This window comes from Streptopelia decaocto (genome assembly GCF_964273445.1).
Source record: "Streptopelia decaocto genome assembly, chromosome: 28".
In the NCBI taxonomy this organism is placed as follows: Eukaryota; Metazoa; Chordata; class Aves; order Columbiformes; family Columbidae; genus Streptopelia; species Streptopelia decaocto.
Window position 1 is genome coordinate 569,733 of NC_138683.1, and position 22,072 is coordinate 591,804.

The window sequence follows — 22,072 nt, forward strand, 5'->3', positions numbered from 1 at the left end:
GGGGGGGCGTGGCTTAGGGGTCCTATTATGGTTATGAGGGGGTGGGGGGCGTGGCTTGAGGACAAGGGGGCGTGGCTTAGGGGGCGCTTATTGTGCTGATGGGCTCATAGACATTAAGTGCCCCCCCAAGCCACGCCCCCCCGCTCCCCATTGGCTCCACCCCCCCATAGACACACTAGGACCCCTAAGCCACGCCCCCTTTTCCCCAAGCCACGCCCCCCACCGCCTCATAGCCACAATAAGCCCCCTAAGCCACGCCCCCCCGCTCCCTGTTGGCTCCACCCCCCCAAACCACCCCCCCATAGACACAATGGGACCCCTAAGCCACGCCCCCTTGTCTCCAAGCCACGCCCCCCACCCCGCTCCCCATTGGCTCCACCCCCCCCATAGACACAATAAGGGGAGGGGGGGGTGGCTTGGGGGGGTTGAGCCAATAGGAAGCGGGGGGGCGTGGCTTGGGGAGGCCCTTAATGTCTATGAGCGGGGGGCGTGGCTTGGGGACAAGGGGGCGTGGCTTAGCGGTCCCATTGTGTCTAGGGGGGGTGGCTTAGGGGTCTAGTGTGTCTATTGGGGGGTGGGGGCGTGGCTTGGGGACAAGGGGGCGTGGCTTAGGGGTCTAGTGTGGCTATGGTGGGGGGTGGGGGGGCGCTTGGGGACAAGGGGGCGTGGCTTAGGGGTCCCATTGTGTCTATGGGGGGGTGGCTGAGGGGTCTATTGTGTCTATGGGGGGGTGGGGGGCGTGGCTTAGTGCCGGGGGCGTGGCTTAGTGCCAGAGGGGCGTGGCTTAGGGGTCCCATTGGCTCCCATTGTGTCTATGGGGGGGGTGGCTTAGGGGTCTATTGTGTCTAGGGGGGGGTGGGGGGCGTGGCTTAGTGCCAGGGGGCGTGGCTTAGGGGTCCCATTGGCTCCTATTGTGTGTATGGGGTGGGGGTGGCTTACGGGGGCTGAACCAATGGGGGGCGTGGCTTAATGTCAGGGGGGCGTGGCTTAGGGGTCCCATTGGCTCCTATTGTGTCTATGGGGGGGGTGGCTTAGGGGTCTATTGTGTCTATGGGGGGGTGGGGGGCGTGGCTTGGGGACAAGGGGGCGTGGCTTAGTGCCGGGGGGCGTGGCTTAGTGCCAGGGGGCGTGGCTTAGGGGTCCCATTGGCTCCTATTGTGTCTATGGGGGGGGGGGTGACTTAGGGGTCCAATAGGATCCAATAGGGAGTGGGGGGGGGGCGTGGCTTGTTGCCGAGGGGGCGTGGCCAAGCCTGCCGTCATGATGACATCACCCCCCCCCATACAGGAAGTGCCCCCCCACATTGAAGCCCCAATGGATCCCAACCTGGACACGGTGAGTGGGGGATTATGGGTAATATGGGGGGGTGATGACGTCATAGCCCCGCCCCCCCCCCCCCCCCCCGAGGCCACGCCTCCTCGGTGACGTCATTGATGATGTCACAGGCGGACGCCATGACGTCAGACGACTTCGACATCGTCATCGAGGCCATGCTGGAGGCGCCCTATAAGAAGGACGAGGTTTTTGGGGCAAATTTGGGCAATTTTGGGCAATTTTGGGGCATTTTGAGTCATTTTGGGGCATTTTGGGGCATTTTCATTCATTTTAAGGGATTTTGGGGCGTTTTGGGGCGTTTTGGGGGGTTTTAAGGGGGTTGGGGGGTTTGGGTCATTTTGGTTCATTTTGGGTTATTTTGAGTCATTTTGGGTCATTTCAGTCAGTTTTGGGGCATTTTGGGTCATTTTGGGGCATTTTAAGTGGTTTTGGGTGATTTTGGGTGATTTTGGGTGATTTTGGGTCATTTTGAGTCATTTTGGGTCATTTTGAGTCATTTTGGCTCATTTTGGGTCATTTTGGGTCATTTTAAGGGATTTTGGGTGATTTTGGCTCATTTTGGGTCATTTTGTTTCATTTCAGTTAATTTTGGGTCATTTTTGGTCAATTTTGGCTCATTTTGGGTCATTTTGATTCATTTTAAGGGATTTTGGCTCATTTTGGCTCATTTTGGGTCATTTTGAGTCATTTTGGGTCAATTTTGGGTCATTTTGGGTCTTTTCAAGGGTTTTTGGTTCATTTTGGGTTATTTTGAGTCATTTTGGGTCATTTTGGGTCATTTCAGTCAATTTTGGGTCATTTTGGGTCATTTTGGGTCATTTTGGGTCAATTTGGGTCAATTTGGGTCATTTTGGGTCAATTTTGGGTCATTTTGGGTCATTTCAAGGGTTTTTGGGTCATTTTGGGTTATTTTGAGTCATTTTGGGTCATTTTGGGTCATTTTAAGGGATTTTAGGGCATTTTGGGTCATTTCAAGGGATTTTGGGTCATTTTGGGGCATTTTCATTCATTTCAAGGGATTTTGGGTCATTTTGGGTCATTTTGAGTCATTTTGGGTGATTTTGGGTCATTTTGAGTCATTTTGGGTCATTTCAGTCAATTTTGGGTCATTTTGGGTCATTTTGGTTCATTTTGGGTCATTTTGGTTCATTTTGGGTTATTTTGAGGGATTTTGGGTCATTTTGGGTCATTTTAAGGGATTTTGGGTCATTTTGGGTGATTTTGGGTCATTTCAGTCAATTTTGGATCATTTTGGGTCATTTTAAGGGATTTTGGGTCATTTTGGCTCATTTTGGCTCATTTTGAGTCATTTTGGGTCATTTCAGTCAATTTTGGGTCATTTTGGGTCATTTTGGTTCATTTTGGGTTATTTTGAGTCATTTTGGGTCATTTCAGTCAATTTTGGGGCATTTTGGGTCATTTTGATTCATTTCAGTCAATTGTGGCTCATTTTGGGTGATTTTGGGTCATTTTGGGTGATTTTGGGTCATTTTGGTTCATTTTGAGTCATTTTGGGTGATTTTGGGTCATTTGGGGTCATTTTAAGGGATTTTGGCTCATTTTGGCTCATTTTGGGTCATTTTGGTTCATTTTGGGTTATTTTGAGTCATTTTGGGTCATTTCAGTCAATTTTGGGGAATTTTGGCTCATTTTGGGGCATTTTAAGTGGTTTTGGGTCATTTTGGGTGATTTTGGGTCATTTTGGGTCATTTTGAGTCATTTTGGGTGATTTTGGGTCATTTTGGGTCATTTTAAGGGATTTTGGGTCATTTTGGGTCATTTTGGGTCATTTTAGTCAATTTTGGGTCATTTTTGGTCATTTTGGGTCAATTTTGCCTCATTTTGGTCATTTTTGGGTCAATTTGGGTCAATTTTGCTTCATTTTGGGTCAATTTTGGGTCATTTTGGGTCAATTTTGCCCAATTTTGGGTCAATTTTGCCCAATTTTGGGTCATTTCCCCTCCCCCCAGGCCCAACCAGGTCCCTCCAAACCCCCCCCGGGCGGCCCCTCCCCCCAGGTGAGTTTTGGGTCCAAAACCCGCGATTTTGGGGCATTTCGCCCAAAAACCTCCATTTTTGGGCCAAAAACGCCCAATTTTGGGTCATTTTGGGCCAAAAAACCCCAATTTTGGGTCATTTCCCCACCAGGCGCCCGAAGAACCCAACAAAGAGCCCAAAAAGGAGAACGGGAGCGGCGGGAGCAGGTTTGGGGCAAAAAAGGCCGATTTGGGGCAATTTGCGTCAAAAATGACAATTTTCGCGCGTTTCGGGGCGTTTTCCTTCAATTTTGGGGGTTTTGGGGGCGTTTTGGGGCTTTTAGGGCAATTTTGGGGCGTTTTGAAGGTTTTGGGGCATTTCGCGCGGAAATTTTGGGGTGAAAATGTGGGATTTTGGGCAAATTTCAAAAATTGATATTTTGGGCAATTTTGGGCGAATTTTGGGGTTTTAAAGGGATTTTTGGGGGGTTTTGGGGCTTTTAGGGCAATTTTGGGGGGTTTTAAAGGTTTCGGGGCGATTCGCGCGGAAATTTTGGGGTGAAAATGTGCGATTTTGGGCAAATTTCAAAAATCGAAATTTTGGGCAATTTTGGGCGGATTTTGGGGTTTTAAAGGGATTTTTGGGGGGTTTTGGGGCTTTTAGGGCAATTTTGGGGCGTTTTGAAGGTTTTGGGGCATTTCGCACGGAAATTTTGGGGTGAAAATGTGCGATTTTGGGCAAATTTCAAAAATGGCAATTTTGGGCAATTTTGGGCGAATTTTGGGGTTTTAAAGGGATTTTTGGGGGGTTTTGGGGCTTTTAGGGCAATTTTGGGGGGTTTTAAAGGTTTCAAGGCGATTCGCGCGGAAATTTTGGGGTGAAAATGTGCGATTTTGGGCAAATTTCAAAAATGGCAATTTTGGGCAATTTTGGGTGAATTTTTGGGTTTTAAAGGGATTTTTGGGGGGTTTTGGGGATTTTAGGGCAATTTGGGGGGGTTTTAAAGGTTTTGGGACGATTCGCGTGGAAATTTTGGGGTGAAAATGTGCGATTTTGGGCAAATTTCAAAAATGGCAATTTTGGGCAATTTTGGGCGAATTTGGTCGTTTTTCAACAATTTTTGGGGGGTTTTCAAAGGATTTTGGGACTTTGAATGAATTTTGATGTTTTGAAGAATTTTTGGGGCCATTTAAGGGGAATTTTGGGGCAATTTAATGCGATTTTGGGGCCAAATTCAAAAATTGACATTTTGGGCAATTTTGGGCAAATTTGGGCGTTTTTCAACAATTTTGGGGGGGTTTGAATGAATTTTGATGTTTTGAAGCATTTTGGGGGCATTTATGGGAAATTTTGGGGCAGTTTAATGGGATTTTGGGGCCAAATTCGCCATTTGAAATTTTGGGGATTTTGGGCAATTTTGGGCGTTTTTCGCTGAAATTTGGGTTTTTTTTGACTGAATTTTGATGTTTTCAACAATTTTCAAGCATTTTGGGGCCAATTTGCTGCAAATTTGGCCCAAAAACTTGAATTTTCACTGAAAAAACCTCAAAATTTCCCCAAAATTTGGAAATTTCACCAAAAAATTTGAAGTTTCACCAAAAACTTGAAGTTTCACCAAAAAATTGAATTTTCACCCAAAATTTGAAATTTGACCAAATTTGGGGGTTTTTGATGCATTTTGGGGGCGATTTGATGGATTTTTGGGGTGTTTTGGGGCTTTTTGGGGCGTTTTGGGGGATTTTTGGGGTGAAAAACGTGAATTTTGGGCGATTTTGGGCAATTTTGGGGCGATTTTTGGGGTGATTTGGGGGGATTTTGGGGTTTTTCAGCAGGAAGAAGCGGAGCCGGAGCCGGAGCCGCGAACACAGACACAGGTTTGGGGTTAATTTGGGGGATTTTGGGCAATTTGGGGCATTTAAGGTGGAATTTTGAGGCATCTAAGGTGGAATTTGGAAATTTAAGGTGGAATTTGAGTCATTTAAGGTGGAATTTGGGAATTTAAGGTGGAATTTGGGGTTTTAAGGTGGAATTTGGGGGTTTTAAGGTGGAATTTGAGTCATTTAAGGTGGAATTTGGGGTTTTAAGGCGGAATTTGGGGGATTTAAGGTGGAATTTGGGGGATTTAAGGTGGAATTGATGCTATTTCAGGTGGAATTTGAGTCATTTAAGGTGGAATTTGGGGGTTTTAAGGTGGAATTTGGGGTTTTAAGGTGGAATTTGAGTCGTTTAAGGTGGAATTTGGGGATTTAAGGTGGAATTTGGGGGTTTTAAGGTGGAATTTGAGTCGTTTAAGGTGAAATTTGAGTCGTTTAAGGTGGAATTTGGGGGATTTAAGGTGGAATTTGGGGGTTTTAAGGTGGAATTTGAGTCATTTAAGGTGGAATTTGGGGTTTTAAGGTGGAATTTGGGGGTTTTAAGGTGGAATTTGAGTCGTTTAAGGTGGAATTTGGGGGATTTAAGGTGGAATTTGGGGGTTTTAAGGTGGAATTTGGAGTTTTAAGGTGGAATTTGAGTAATTTAAGGTGGAATTTGGGTAATTAAAGGTGGAATTTGGGGGATTTAAGGTGGAATTGATGCTATTTCAGGTGGAATTTGAGTCATTTAAGGTGGAATTTGGGGTTTTAAGATGGAATTTGGGGCTTTTAAGGTGGAATTTGAGTCATTTAAGGTGGAATTTGGGGTTTTAAGGTGGAATTTGAGTCGTTTAAGGTGGAATTTGGCAGTTTTAAGGTGGAATTTGGGAATTTAAGGTGGAATTTGGGGTTTTAAGGTGGAATTTTGGGGGATTTAAGGTGGAATTTTGGGGGTTTTAAGGCGGAATTTGGGGTTTTAAGGTGGAATTGATGCTATTTCAGGTGGAATTTGAGTCATTTAAGGTGGAATTGATGCTATTTAAGGTGGAATTTGGGGGTTTTAAGGTGGAATTTGAGTCGTTTAAGGTGAAATTTGAGTCGTTTAAGGTGGAATTTGGGGGATTTAAGGTGGAATTTTGGGGGTTTTAAGGTGGAATTTGAGTCATTTAAGGTGGAATTTGGGGTTTTAAGGTGGAATTTGGGGCTTTTAAGGCGGAACTTTGACCATTTAAGGTGGAATTTGGGTCATTTAAGGTGGAATTGAGATTATTTAAGGTGGATCTTGGGGCGCTTAAGGTGGAATTGAGGTTGTTTCAGGTGGAATCTGGATGTTTTAAGGTGCAATTGAGGTTATTTAAAGTGGAATTGAGGTTATTTAAGGTGGAATTGGGGCTATTTAAGGTGAATCCGGGTGGATTTAAGGTGGAATTTCCCCCATTTAAGGTGGATTTTGGGTTATTTAAGGTGCATCTTCACTCATTTAAGGTGGAATTGGGGCTATTTAAGGTGGAATTGGGGCTATTTAAGGCGGAACTTTGACCATTTAAGGTGGAATTTGGGTCATTTAAGGTGGAATTGAGATTATTTAAGGTGGATCTTGGGGCGCTTAAGGTGGAATTGATGCAATTTCAGGTGGAATTTGGATGTTTTAAGGTGCAATTGAGGTTATTTAAGGTGGAATTGGGGCTATATAAGGTGGATCTGGGCGGATTTAAGGTGGAATTTGGGTCATTTAAGGTGGAATTTGGGTCATTTAAGGTGGATCCGGGTGGATTTAAGGTGGATCTTGGTGGATTTAAGGTGGAACTTGGGTTATTTAAGGTGGAACTTTGACCATTTAAGGTGGATCTTGGAGCATTTAAGGTGGACTTGGGGCTATTTAAGGTGGATCTGGGTGGATTTAAGGTGGAATTGGGGGATTTTAAGGCGGAATTGAGGTTATGTAAGGTGGATCTTAGAGCATTTAAGGTGGAATTGGGGCTATTTAAGGTGGATCTGGGCAGATTTAAGGCGGAATTTCCCCATTTAAGGTGGAATTTTCCCCATTTAAGGTGGAATTTTCCCATTTAAGGCGGAATTTCCCCCCTTTAAGGCGGAATTTCGCCCATTTAAGGCGGAATTTCCCCCCTTAAACCCCACCGGGGGGGTTTTCCCACCCCCCGATCCCATTCCCGCCCCCATTTTGGGGCTAATTCCCCCCCTTTTGGCCCAATTTGCAGCCGGGAGCGACGCCGCCGCAGCCGCAGCCGCAGCCGCCGCAGCCACCGCAGCCGCCGCAGCCGCAGCCGCAGCCGCCGGCGCGACGACAGGGCCAGGTACCCAAAATCGCCCCTTTTTCACCCAAAATCGCCCCTTTTTCACCCAAAAATCGGACTCGGTGACGTCAATCGACCCCCCCCGAGGGGTTAAATGGGTGAAACGGACCCAAAATTGGGTGAATTGGACCCAAAATGGGGGTTTTCCCGCCAACAGGCGCCGGTTTGGCCACAGTAAGAGCCCGCAGCACCGGGACAAGAGCCCGGCCAGGTCAGTGTCACGTGACCCCATTGATCCCATTGACCCCATTGACCCCATTGACTCCATTGATCCCATTGACCCCCATTGATCCCATTGACCCCCATTGACCCCCATTGATCCCATTGACCCCATTGACCCCATTGACCCCATTGATCCCATTGACCCCATTGATCCCCATTGATCCCATTGACCCCATTGACCCCCATTGACCCCCATTGACCCCATTGACCCCCATTGACCCCCATTGACCCCCATTGACCCCCATTGACTCCCATTGACCCCCATTGACCCCGTTGACCCCCATTGACCCCCATTGACCCCCATTGACTCCCATTGACTCCCATTGACCCCCATTGACCCCCATTGACCCCCATTGACCCCATTGACCCCATTGGTCCCATTGACCCCATTGATCCCCATTGACCCCCATTGATCCCCATTGATTTCATTCACTTCTATTGCCTTATATTGATCTGTATGGGTCCCAGTGACCCCCATTGACCCCCATTGACTCCCATTGACCCCATTGATCCCATTGACCCCCATTGATCCCCATTGACCCCATTGACCCCCATTGACCCCATTGACCCCATTGACCCCATTGACCCCCATTGACCCCATTGACCCCCATTGACTCCCATTGACCCCATTGACCCCCATTGACCCCCATTGACCCCCATTGACCCCATTGACCCCATTGACCCCATTGATCCCCATTGACCCCATTGACTCCCATTGATCCCCATTGACCCCCATTGACCCCATTGACCCCCATTGACCCCATTGACCCCATTGACCCCCATTGACCCCATTGACCCCATTGATCCCCATTGACCCCATTGACCCCATTGATCCCCATTGACTCCCATTGACTCCCATTGACCCCATTGATCCCATTGATCCCCATTGACTCCCATTGATTTCATTCACTTCCATTGCCTTATATTGATCTCTATGGGTCCCATTGACTCCCATTGACCCCCATTGACCCCATTGACCCCATTGACCCCATTAATCCCATTGATCCCCATTGACCCCCATTGACTCCCATTGACTTCTATTGACCCCCATTGATTGCTATTGATCCCCATTGATCCCCATTGACCCCATTGACTTCTATTGATCTTTATGGGTCTCTATGGGTCTCTATGGGTCCCATTGACTCCCATTGACCCCATTGACCCCAAGTCCCCATTGCCCCCAATGTCCGCATTGTCCCCATTGACCCCCATTGACCCCCATTGACCCCCATTGACCCCCATTGACTCCCATTGACCCCCATTGACCCCATTGACCCCCATTGATTCCCATTGACCCCCATTGACCCCATTGACCCCCATTGATCCCATTGACCCCATTGACTTCTATTGATCTCTATTCACTCCCATTGACCCGTTGACCCCATTGACCCCATTGATCCCATTGATCCCCATTGACCCCCATTGACCCCATTGACCCCATTGACCCCATTGACCCCATTGACCCCATTGACCCCATTGATCCCCATTGACCCCATTGACTTCTATTGATCTTTATGGGTCTCTATGGGTCTCTATGGGTCCCATTGACTCCCATTGACCCCATTGACCCCAAGTCCCCATTGCCCCCAATGTCCGCATTGTCCCCATTGACCCCCATTGACTCCCAATGACTCTTATTAAGCCCCATTGACCCCCATTGACTCCCATTGATCCCTATTGATTCCACTGACTCCCATTCATTCCTATTGAGTCCATTGACTCCCATTAATCCCCATTGACTCCTATTAACCCGCATTGATTCCCATTCACTCCCATTGACCCCCATTGATTCCTATTGAGCCCCATTGACCCCCATTGACTTCTATTGATCTCTATGGGTGTCTATGTGCCCCATTGACCCCCATTGATCCCATTGCCCCCATCGCCCCCATCACCCCCATTGTCCCCATCGCCCCCATCGCCCCCATTGTCCCCATTGTCCCTATTGTCCCCATCGCCCCCATCGTCTCCATTGTCCCCATTGTCCCCAGGGAGCCGCTGGGCAGCCTGAGCCCCGAGGAGCGCGACGCCCGCACCGTGTTCTGCATGCAGCTGGCCGCCCGCATCCGGCCCCGCGACCTCGAGGACTTCTTCTCCGCCGTGGGGAAGGTGGGGACATGGGGGGCAATGGGGACAATGGGGGCGATGGGGGCAATGGGGGTGATGGGGACATTGGGGGTAATGGGGTCAATGGGGGCAATGGGGGCGATGGGGGCAATGGGGGTCAATGGGGTCAATGGGGTCAGTGGGGTCAGTTGGGTCAATGGGGGTCAATGGGGATCAATGGGAGTCAATGGGGGTCAATGGGAGTCAGTGGGGATCAATAGAAGTCAATGAGAGTCAATGGGGGTCAATGGGAGTCAATGGGGTCAATGGGGGTCTATGGGGGGCAATGGGGATCAATAAGGGTCAATGGGGATCAATGGGGTCAATGGGGATCAATGGGGTCAATGGGGTCAATGGGGGCCAATGGGGATCAATGGGAGTCAATGGGGTCAATGGGAGTCAATGGGGCCAATGGGAATCAATGGGAGTCAAGGGGAGTCAATGGGGGTCAATGGGGTCAATGGGGATCAATGGGGTCAATGGGGTCAATGGGGGGCAATGGGGTCAATGGGATTCAATGGGGTCAATGGGAGTCAATGGGGCCAATGGGAATCAATGGGAGTCAAGGGGAGTCAATGGGGGTCAATGGGGTCAATGGGGTCAATGGGAGTCAATGGGGGTCAATGGAGTCAATGGGGTCAATGGGGGGCAATGGGGAACCCAATGACCCCCAACTCAACCCACTGACCCTCAAGTCAACCCATTGACCCCCAACTCAACCCAATGACCCCCAACCCAACCCAATGACTCAACCCATTGACCCCCAACTCAACCCATTGACCCCCAACTCAACGCAATGACCCCCAAGTCAACCCAATGACTCAACCCATTGACCCCCAAGTCAACCCATTGACCCCCAACTCAACCCATTGACCCCCAACTCAACCCATTGACCCCCAACTCAACGCAATGACCCAACGCATGGTCCCCAACTCAACCCAATGACCCCCAACTCAACCCATTGATCCCCAACCCAACCCAACGACCCCACCCCCCGCCCCATAGCCCCACCCCCACATCATAGCTCCGCCCCCCGCCCCATAACTCCACCCCCTTTGCCCCCAGGTGCGCGACGTGCGCATCATCTCGGACCGGAACTCGCGGCGCTCCAAGGGCATCGCCTACGTGGAGTTCTGCGACATCCAATCGGTGCCCTTGGCCATCGGGCTGACGGGGCAGCGCCTGCTGGGGGTGCCCATCATCGTGCAGGCCTCGCAGGTACGGGGGCATTGGGGACAATGGGGGCGATGGGGGGAATGGGGGCGATGGGGGTGATGGGGACATTGGGGACAATGGGGGCGATGGGGGCAATGGGGGCGATGGGGGGAATGGGGGCGATGGGGACAATGGGGACAATGGGGACAATGGGAACAATGGGGACAATGGGACCCATAGACACCCATAGAGATCAATAGAAGTCAATGGGGGTCAATGGGGTCAATTGGAATCAATGGGGATCAATGGGAGTCAATGGGACCCATAGACACCCATAGAGATCAATAGAAGTCAATAGGAGTCAATGGGGATCAATGGGAGTCAATGGGGGTCAATGGGAGTCAATGGGAGCCAGTGGGACCCATAGAGATCCATAGAAGTCAATGGGGATCAATGGGATCAATGGGAGTCAATGGGACCCATAGACACCCATAGAGATCAATAGAAGTCAATGGGGTCAATGGGGTCAATGGGGGTCAATGGGGATCAATGGGGTCAATGGGAGTCAATGGGGTCAATGGGGGTCAATGGGAGTCAATGGGGGTCAATGGGGTCGATGGGGTCAATGGGGATCAATGGGGGGCAATGGGGGCGATGGGGTCAATGGGGGCAATGAGGACAGTGAGATCAATGGGGATCAATGGGGGTCAATGGGGTCAATGGGGATCAATGGGGGTCAATGGGGATCAATGGGGGTCAATGGGGTCAATGGAGTCAATGGGGATCAATGGGGGTCAATGGGGGCAATGGCGGTCAATGGGGATCAATGGGAATCAATGGGGTCAATGGGGGTCAGTGGGACCCATAGACACCCATAGAGATTAATGGGAGTCAATGGGGATCAATGGGGTCAATGGGAGTTAATGGGGGTCAATGGGAGTCAATGGGACCCATAGAGACCCATAGGGACCCATAGAGACCCATAGAGACCCATAGAGGTCAATGGGGATCAATGGGGGTCAATGGGGGTCAATGGGGTCTCTATGGTCTCTATGGGTCTCTATGGTCTTTATGGGTCCCTATGGGTCCCTATGGGTCCCTATGGTCTCTATGGGTCCCTATGGTCTCTATGGTCTCTATGGGTCCCTATGGTCTCTATGGGTCCCTATGGGTCTCTATGGGTCTCTATGGATCTCTATGGGTCTCTATGGGTCCCTATGGTCTCTATGGGTCCCTATGGGTCCCTATGGGTCTTTATGGCTCCCTATGGGTCTCTATGGGTCTCTATGGGTCTCTATGGTCTCTATGGTCTCTATGAGTCTGTATGGGTTTCTATGGGTCTGTATGGGCTTCTATGGGTCCATATGGGTTTCTATGGATTTGTATGTATTTCTATGGGTCTATATGGGTTTCTATGGGTCTGTATGGGTCTCTATGGGTCTCTATGGGTCTCTATGGGTTTCTATGGGTCTGTATGGATTTCTATGGGTCTCTATGGGTCGCTATGAGTATCTATGGGTCCCCCCCCCCAGGCCGAGAAGAACCGGCTGGCCGCCATGGCGTCCAACCTGCAGAAGGGCTCGGGGGGCCCCATGCGGCTCTACGTGGGCTCCCTGCACTGCAACATCACCAAGGAGATGCTGCGCGGCATCTTCGAGCCCTTCGGGAAGGTGACGACGTGGGGCGGGGGCGCTCGGGGGGCAACGGGGGGAGTTATGGGGCTGGGGGGGGTCAATGGGTGGAGTTGGGGGTCAATGGGTTGAGTTATGGGGTTGGGTTGGGTCAATGGGTTGAGTTACGGGGCTGGGGTGGGTCATTGGGTTGAGTTGGGGTCAATGAGTTGGGTCATTGGGTTGGGTTGGGGGTCAGTGGGTTGAGTTGGGGGTCAATGAGTTGAGTTGGGGGTCAATGGGTTGAGTCATTGGGTTGAGTTGGGGGTCATTGGGTTGACTTGGGGGTCAATGGGTTGGGTTGGGGGTCAATGGGTTGAGTTGGGGGTCAATGGGTTGAGTCATTGGGTTGAGTTGGGGGTCAATGGGTTGAGTCATTGGGTTGAGTTGGGGGTCATTGGGTTGAGTTGGGGGTCAATGGGTTGACTTGGGGGTCAATGGGTTGGGTCATTGGGTTGAGTTGGGGGTCATTGGGTTGAGTTGGGGATCAATGGGTTGACTTGGGGGTCAATGGGTTGAGTTGGGGGTCACTGGGTTGAGTCATTGGGTTGAGTTGGGGGTCATTGGGTTGAGTTGGGGGTCACTGGGTTGAGTCATTGGGTTGAGTTGGGGGTCATTGGGTTGACTTGGGGGTCAATGAGTTGACTTGGGGGTCAATGGGTTGAGTCATTGGGTTGAGTTGGGGGTCAATGGGTTGAGTTAGGGGTCAATGAGTTGACTTGGGGGTCAATGGGTTGAGTTGGGGGTCAATGGGTTGGATCATTGGGTTGAGTTGGGGGTCAATGGGTTGAGTTGAGGGTCAATGGGTTGACTTGGGGGTCAATGGGTTGAGTTGGGGGTCACTGGGTTGAGTCATTGGGTTGAGTTGGGGGTCAATGGGTTGACTTGGAGGTCAATCAGTTGACTTGAGGGTCAATGGGTTGGGTCATTGGGTTGACTTGGGGGTCAATGGGTTGGGTTGGGGGTCAATGGGTTGAGTTGGGGGTCAATGGGTTGAGTTGGGGGTCAATGGGTTGAGTCATTGGGTTGAGTTGGGGGTCAATGGGTTGAGTTGGGGGTCAATGGGTTGACTTGGGGATCATTGGGTTGAGTTGGGGGTCAATGGGTTGACTTGGGGGTCAATGGGTTGAGTCATTGGGTTGAGTTGGGTCATTGGGTTGAGTTGGGGGTCATTGGGTTGAGTTGGGGGTCAATGAGTTGACTTGGGGGTCACTGGGTTGAGTTGGGGGTCAATGGGTTGACTTGGGGGTCAATGGGTTGAGTTGGGGGTCAATGGGTTGAGTTGGGGGTCAATGGGTTGAGTTGGGGGTCATTGGGTTGACTTGGGGGTCAATGGGTTGACTTGGGGGTCAATGGGTTGAGTTGGGGGTCAATGGGTTGAGTCATTGGGTTGAGTTGGGGGTCAGTGGGTTGAGTTGGGGGTCAATGGGTTGAGTCATTGGGTTGACTTGGGGGTCAATGGGTTGAGTTGGGGGTCAATGGGTTGATTTGGGGGTCAATGGGTTGAGTTGGGGGTCAATGGGTTGAGTCATTGGGTTGGGTTGGGGGTCAATGGGGTGACTTGGGGGTCAATGGGGTGACTTGGGGGTCACTTGGGGACCCTTGAGGACCCATTGGGGACATTGGAACCCCCATTGGGGACATTGGGGCCCCCATTGGGGACATTGGGGTCCCATTGGGGTCAATTGGGGACATTGGGGACCCATTGGGGTCACTTGGGGACATTGGAACCCCCATTGGGGACATTGGGGTCCCATTGGGGTCAATTGGGGTCCCATTGGGGTCAATTGGGGACATCGGAGCCCCCATTGGTGACATTGGGGTCCCATTGGGGTCAATTGGGGACATTGGGGACCCCATTGGGGACATTGGGGTCCCATTGGGGTCAATTGGGGACAGTGGAACCCCCATTGGGGACATTGGGGACCCCATTGGGGACATTGGGGTCCCATTGGGGTCAATTGGGGTCCCATTGGGGTCACTTGGGGACATTGGGGTCCCATTGGGGTCAATTGGGGTCCCATTGGGGACATTGGTGACATTGGGGTCCCATTGGGGTCAATTGGGGTCCCATTGGGGACATTGGGGGACCCTTGTGGACCCCATTGGATCTTGGGGACCCCCTGGGGACATTGGGGGACCCTTGGGGTCCCCATTGTCCCCCCGTTGTCCCCAGATCGAGAGCATCGTGCTGATGCGGGACCCCGACACCGGCCAGTCCAAGGGCTACGGCTTCATCACCGTGAGTCATACTGGTCCATACTGGTCCATACTGGTCCATACTGGTCCATACTGGTCCATACGGGTCCATACTGGTCATACTGGTTTATACTGGTTTGGACTGGGAGGGGTCACGGGGGGGTGGGGGAGGGGCTTGGTGACCCCCCCGAGCCACCAGGAGTCGTTATAATGGACTGGGAGTGGAAATGGGCTCATACTGGTTTATACTGGTTTATACTGGTTTATACTGGTATTGGTGGCTACTGGGCTATAGGGGTCTGTGTTGAACTATACTGGTCCATACTGGTCTATAGTGGCCCATACTGGTCCATACTGGTCCCTACTGGTCTCTAGGGGTCCATACTGGTCCATACTGGTCTATACTGGTCTATACTGGTCCATACTGGTTTATACTGGTATGGGTCCAGAATGATCTGTAGTGGTCCCTAGTGACCTATATTGGCCTATACTGGCCCATACTGGTCTATACTGGCCCATAATGGTCCATATTGGTCTATACTGGCCCATACTGGTCCATACTGGTCTATACTGGTCCACACTGGTATGGGTCCGAACTGGTCCCTAGTGGTCTGTAGTGGTTCATACTGGTCTCTAGTGACCTATATTGACCTCTACTGGTCCATACTGGTCCATACTGGTCCATACTGGTCCATACTGGTTTATACTGGTATGGGTCCAGACTGGTCCCTAGTGGTCCATACTGGTCCCTAGTGGCCTATACCGACCTATACTGGCCTCTAGTGGCCCATACTGGTCCATACTGGTATCGCTCCAAACTGGTCCCTAGTGGTCTGTAGTGGTCCATACTGGTCTCTAGTGACCTATATTGACCTCTACTGACCCATACTGGTCCATACTGGTCCATACTGGTCCATACTGGTTTATACTGGTATGGGTCCAGACTGGTCCCTAGTGGTCCATACTGGTCCCTAGTGGCCTATACCGACCTATACTGGCCTCTAGTGGCCCATACTGGTCCATACTGGTCCATACTGGTCCATACTGGTATCGCTCCAAACTGGTCCCTAGTGGTCTGTAGTGGTCCATACTGGTCTCTAGTGACCTATATTGACCTCTACTGACCCATACTGGTCCATACTGGTCCATACTGGTCCATACTGGTCCATACTGGTCCATACTGGTCCATACTGGTATTGGTCCGTAGTGGTCCGTAGTGACCCGTAGTGGCCCATACTGGTCTATACTGGTCCATACTGGTCCATACTGGTCCATTATAGTTCTCGGAGGCGGAGTGCGCCCGCCGGGCGCTGGAGCAGCTGCACGGCTTCGAGCTGGCCGGCCGGCCCATGCGCGTGGGGCAGCTGAGCGAGCGGCCCGACGGCTCCAGCGACGTCACCTTCCCCGAGGGCCCCGCCGAGGAGCCCGAGCCGCCCGCCCCCCGCCTGCAGCTCATGGCCAAGCTGGCCGAGGGTGAGGCGGGCGCCCGGGGGGCAGCTGGGGGTCCTGGGGGGTCCGTAGGGGGCGTCTATGGGGGGTTATGGGGGAGCTATGGGGCTGGGGGCACCATGGGAGGTGTCTAAGGGGGTTGGAGGCACCATAGGGGGTATCTATGGGGGGTTATGGGGACATGGGGTGGGGTCTCTATGGGGTTCCATGGGGTTCTATGGGGCTGGAGACACCATAGGAGGTGTCTAAGGGGGGTTATGGAGACGTGGGGTGGGGTCTCTATGGGGTTCTATGGGGCTGGGGACACATGGGGTGGGGTCTCTATGGGGTCCTATGGGGCTGGGGACTCCATAGGGAGCATCTCTATGGGGTTCTATGGGGCTGGGGACACATGGGGTGGGGTCTCTATGGGGTTCTATGGGGTTCTATGGGGCTGGGGACACATGGGGTGGGGTCTCTATGGGGTTCTATGGGGTTCTATGGGGTTCTATGGGGCTGGGGACACCATAGGGGGCATCTCTATGGGGTTCTATGGGGTTGGAGGCACCATAGGAGGCATCTCAATGGGGTTCTGGACATGGTTTTGGGGCTGGAGGCACCATAGGGGGTGTCTATGGGGGGTTATGGGGACGTGGGGTGGAGTCTCTATGGGGTTCCATGGGGTTCTATGGGGCTGGAGGCACCATAGGGGGCATCTCAATGGGGTTCTATGGGGCTGGAGGCACCATAGGAGGCATCTCAATGGGGTTCTATGGGGCTGGAGGCACCATAGGAGGTGTCTAAGGGGGGTTATGGGGACGTGGGGTGGGGTCTCTATGGGGTTCTATGGGGCTGGGGACACATGGGGTGGGGTCTCTATGGGGTTCCATGGGGTTCTATGGGGCTGGAGGCACCATAGGGGGCATCTCAATGGGGTTCTATGGGGTTCTATGGGGCTGGAGGCACCATAGGGGTGTCTATGGGGGGTTATGGGGATGTGGGGTGGGGTCTCTATGGGGTTCTATGGGGCTGGAGGCACCATAGGAGGCATCTCAATGGGGTTCTATGGGGTTCTATGGGGCTGGAGGCACCATAGGAGGCATCTCAATGGGGTTCTATGGGGTGGGAGGCACCATAGGAGGCATCTCAATGGGGTTCTATGGGGCTGGGGGCACCATAGGAGGTGTCTATGGGGGGTTATGGGGGAGCTATGGGGCTGGGGACACCATAGGGGGCCTCTCTATGGGGTTCTGGAGGTGGTTATGGGGCTGAGGACACATGGGGTGGGGTCTCTATGGGGTTCTATGGGGTTCTATGGGGCTGGGGACACCATAGGAGGCATCTCAATGGGGTTCTATGGGGTTCTATGGGGTTCTATGGGGTTCTATGGGGCTGGGGACACATGGGGTGGGGTCTCTATGGGGTTCTATGGGGCTGGGGGCACCATAGGGGGTGTCTATGGGGTTCTATGGGTCTGGAGGCACCATAGGGGGCGTCTATGGGGGGTTATGGGGGGAGTTATGGGGCTGGGGACACATGGGGTGGGGTCTCTATGGGGTCTCTATGGGGTTCTATGGGGCTGGGGACACATGGGGTGGGGTCTTTATGGGGTTCTATGGGGTTCTATGGGGCTGGGGACACCATAGGGAGCATCTCTATGGGCTTCTATGGGGTTGGAGGCACCATAGGAGGCATCTCAATGGGGTTCTATGGGGTTCTATGGGGCTGGAGGCACCATAGGAGGCATCTCAATGGGGTTCTATGGGGCTGGAGGCACCATAGGAGGTGTCTAAGGGGGGTTATGGGGACGTGGGGTGGGGTCTCTATGGGGTTCTATGGGGCTGGGGACACATGGGGTGGGGTCTCTATGGGGTCCTATGGGGCTGGGGACTCCATAGGGAGCATCTCTATGGGGTTCTATGGGACTGGGGACACATGGGGTGGGGTCTCTATGGGGTCTCTATGGGGTTCTATGGGGCTGGGGACACCATAGGGGGCATCTCAATGGGGTTCTATGGGGCTGGAGGCACCATAGGAGGCATCTCAATGGGGTTCTATGGGGTTCTATGGGGTTCTATGGGGCTGGAGGCACCATAGGAGGCATCTCAATGGGGTTCTATGGGGTTCTATGGGGCTGGAGGCACCATAGGGGGTGTCTATGGGGGGTTATGGGGGAGCGATGGGGCTGGGGACACCATAGGGGGCATCTCTATGGGGTTCTATGGGGTTCTATGGGGTTGGGGGCACCATAGGGGGTGTCTATGGGGGGTTATGGGGACGTGGGGTGGGGTCTCTATGGGGTTCTATGGGGTCTCTATGGGGTTCTATGGGGTTCTATGGGCTCTCTATGGGGTTCTATGGGGTTCTATGGGGCTGGAGGCACCATAGGAGGCATCTCAATGGGGTTCTTTGGGGTTGGAGGCACCATAGGGGGTGTCTATGGGGGTTATGGGGACGTGGGGTGGGGTCTCTATGGGGTTCTATGGGGTTCTATGGGGCTGGGGACACCATAGGGGGTGTCTATGGGGTTCTATGGGGCTGGAGGCACCATAGGAGGCATCTCAATGGGGTTCTGGAGGTGGTTATGGGGCTGAGGGCACCATAGGGGGTGTCTATGGGGGGTTATGGGGACATGGGGTGGGGTCTCTATGGGGTTCTATGGGGTTCTATGGGGCTGGAGGCACCATAGGGGGTATCTCAATGGGGTTTTATGGGGTTGGGGACACCATAGGGGGCATCTATGGGGGGTTGGAGGGACCATATGGGCATCTATGGGGGGTTCTGGAGACGTGGGGTGGGGTCTCTATGGGGTTCTATGGGGCTGGAGGCACCATAGGAGGCATCTCAATGGGGTTCTATGGGGTTCTATGGGGCTGGAGGCACCATAGGAGGCATCTCAATGGGGTTCTATGGGGTTCTATGGGGCTGGAGGCACCATAGGAGGCATCTCAATGGGGTTCTATGGGGTTCTATGGGGCTGGAGGCACCATAGGAGGCATCTCAATGGGGTTCTATGGGCTTCTATGGGGTTGGAGGCACCATAGGAGGCATCTCAATGGGGTTCTATGGGGTTCTATGGGGCTGGAGGCACCATAGGAGGCATCTCAATGGGGTTCTATGGGGCTGGAGGCACCATAGGGGGTGTCTATGGGGGGTTATGGGGACGTGGGGTGGGGTCTCTATGGGGTTCTATGGGGTTCTATGGGGTTGGAGGCACCATAGGGGGCATCTCAATGGGGTTCTATGGGGTTCTATGGGGCTGGAGGCACCATAGGAGGCATCTCAATGGGGTTCTATGGGGCTGGAGGCACCATAGGGGGTGTCTATGGGGGGTTATGGGGACGTGGGGTGGGGTCTCTATGGGGTTCTATGGGGTTCTATGGGGTTGGAGGCACCATAGGGGGCATCTCAATGGGGTTCTATGGGGTTCTATGGGGCTGGAGGCACTATAGGAGGCATCTCAATGGGGTTCTATGGGGTTGGAGGCACCATAGGGGGCATCTCAATGGGGTTCTATGGGGCTGGGGACACTATAGGGGGTATCTCAGTGGGGTTCTGGGGGTGATTATGGGGCTGGGGACACATGGGGTGGGGTCTCTATGGGGTTCTATGGGGCTGGAGACACCATAGGGGGCGTCTATGGGGGGTTATGGGGACGTGGGGTGGGGTCTGTGCCCCATAACTTGTGGGTCCGCCCCCTAAGTTGTGGGTCCGCCCCCAGGCTCGGGGCTGCAGCTGCCCCCCCCGGCCCAGGCCGCTCTGCAGCTCAATGGGGCGACGCTGCCACTTGGGGGGCTGAGCCCCGCGGCGCTCACGGGTACGTGGGGGGCGCTATGGGGCGCTATGGGGCGCTATGGGGGGTCTATGGGTCTCTATGGGTCTCTGTGGGTCCCTATGGGTCTCTATGGGTCTCTATGGGGCGCTATGGGGGGTCTATGGGTCTCTATGGTCTCTCTATGGTCTCTATGGTCTCTATGGGTCTCTATGGGTCTCTATGGGTCTCTATGGGTCTCTATGGTCTCTATGGTCTCTATGGTCTCTATGGTCTCTATGGTCTCTATGGGTCTCTATGGTCTCTCTATGGTCTCTATGGTCTCTATGGGACTCTCTGGTCTCTCTGGTCTCTATGGTCTCTATGGGTCTCTATGGGGTGGGGGGGGCGCTATGGGGCTGGGGGGTCAATTTTGGGTCATTTTGGGTCAATTTGAGTCAATTTGTGTCAATTTGGGGTCAATTTGAGTCAATTTTGGGTCAATTTGAGTCAATTTTGGGTCATTTTTTGTCAATTTGATTCAATTTTGGGTCATTTTGGTTCAATTTTGGGTCAATTTGAGTCAATTTTGGGTCAATTTGGTTCAATTTTGGGTCAATTTGAGTCAATTTTGTATCAATTTGATTCAATTTTGGGTCAATTTGGTTCAATTTTGGGCCAATTTGTGTCAATTTTGAGTCATTTTGTGTCAATTTTGGTCCATTTTGGGTCATTTTGGTTCAATTTTGGGCCAATTTGGTTCAATTTTGTATCAATTCGATTCAATTTTGGGTCAATTTGAGTCAATTTTGTATTAATTTCAGTCAATTTTGGGTCAATTTGGGTCAATTTTGCGTCAATTTGACTCAATTTTGGGTCAATTTTGGGTCATTTTGAGTCAATTTTGGGTCATTTTGGTTCAATTTTGACTCAATTTGATTCAATTTTGGGTCAATTTGAGTCAATTTTGGTCCATTTTGATTCAGTTTTGGGTCAATTTGCTTCAATTTTGGGTCAATTTGATTCAATTTTGGGTCAATTTGGTTCAATTTTGACTCAATTTGGTTCAATTTTGGGTCAATTTGGTTCAATTTTGGGTCATTTTGTGTCAATTTGATTCAATTTTGTGTCAATTCGATTCAATTTTGGGTCAATTTGGTTCAATTTTGTGCCAATTTGGTTCAATTTTGGGTCAATTTGAGTCAATTTTGGGTCAATTTGGTTCAATTTTGGGTCCATTTTGGGTCAATTTGGTTCAGTTTTGGTTCAATTTGGTTCAATTTTGGGTCAATTTGATTCAATTTTGTGTCAATTCGGTTCAATTTTGTGTCAATTTTGTTCAATTTTGGGTCGATTTGCCTCAGTTTTGGGTCAATTTGAGTCAATTTTGTGTCAATTTGTCTCAATTTTGGGTCAATTTGCCTCAATTTTGGGTCAATTTTGTCTCAATTTGCTTCAATTTTGAGTCAATTTGACTCAATTTTGGTTCAATTTGGTTCAATTTTGTGTCATTTTGAGTCAATTTTGGGCCAATTTGGTTCAATTTTGTGTCATTTTATGTCAATTTTGGGTCAATTTGCTTCAATTTTGGGTCATTTTATGTCAATTTTGGCTCAATTTGCCTCAATTTTGAGTCAATTTGCCTCAATTTTGGGTCAATTTGAGTCAACTTGGTTGCAAATTCGCTCCATTTTGCCCAATTTTGGGCGTATTTCCCCCATTTTTGGGCCGTTTTTGCCCGTTTTTTCACCATTTCCCCCCATTCCGGGGTCCCCGGGTCCCCCCGGGCTCCGTTTTGGGTGGATTTGGGGCAATTTTGGCTCATTTTGGGTGATTTTTGCCCATTTTTGCAGCGCTGAACCTGTCCCAGTGCCTGACCCTGCAGGGGCTGCTGCCGCCCATGTGAGGGCGGGGCCAGGGGGGCGGGGCCAGGGGGCGGGGCCTCGGGGGGGCGGGGCTTGTGGTGGGCGGGGCCTGGGGGGCGGGGCTTGGGGGGTAATGGGGGTTAATGGGTGGACTAATAGGGGGTAATGGGAGGTAATGGGGGGCGGGGCTTGAAGG

General features: G+C 51.7%; 2 protein-coding genes across 2 annotated transcripts in view; both read left to right on the plus strand.

Annotated features, from left to right (window-relative positions):
- Positions 1-1,289: 1,289 nt before the first annotated feature.
- Positions 1,290-22,072, plus strand: part of RBM23 (RNA binding motif protein 23) — a gene marked incomplete at its 3' end in the record, with an annotated part of 120,100 nt that continues 99,317 nt past the window's right edge. The window contains exons 1-14 of the mRNA XM_082073925.1: positions 1,290-1,335; positions 1,446-1,520; positions 3,306-3,353; positions 3,484-3,539; positions 5,142-5,186; positions 7,385-7,480; positions 7,638-7,691; positions 9,694-9,811; positions 10,874-11,026; positions 12,496-12,633; positions 14,810-14,875; positions 16,113-16,305; positions 19,982-20,077; positions 21,865-21,913. Of these exons, the coding sequence (XP_081930051.1) occupies positions 1,315-1,335; positions 1,446-1,520; positions 3,306-3,353; positions 3,484-3,539; positions 5,142-5,186; positions 7,385-7,480; positions 7,638-7,691; positions 9,694-9,811; positions 10,874-11,026; positions 12,496-12,633; positions 14,810-14,875; positions 16,113-16,305; positions 19,982-20,077; positions 21,865-21,913 (1,208 nt within the window). The 5' untranslated portion in view covers positions 1,290-1,314. The remainder of the gene's footprint in view (positions 1,336-1,445; positions 1,521-3,305; positions 3,354-3,483; positions 3,540-5,141; positions 5,187-7,384; positions 7,481-7,637; positions 7,692-9,693; positions 9,812-10,873; positions 11,027-12,495; positions 12,634-14,809; positions 14,876-16,112; positions 16,306-19,981; positions 20,078-21,864; positions 21,914-22,072) is intronic.
- The window catches only part of LOC309450766 (protein-glutamine gamma-glutamyltransferase K-like), a gene marked incomplete at both ends in the record, with an annotated part of 18,006 nt that continues 17,943 nt past the window's right edge, over positions 22,010-22,072 (plus strand). Inside the window, one exon of the mRNA XM_082073909.1 lies at positions 22,010-22,038. Coding sequence (XP_081930035.1) covers positions 22,010-22,038 — 29 coding nt within the window. The remainder of the gene's footprint in view (positions 22,039-22,072) is intronic.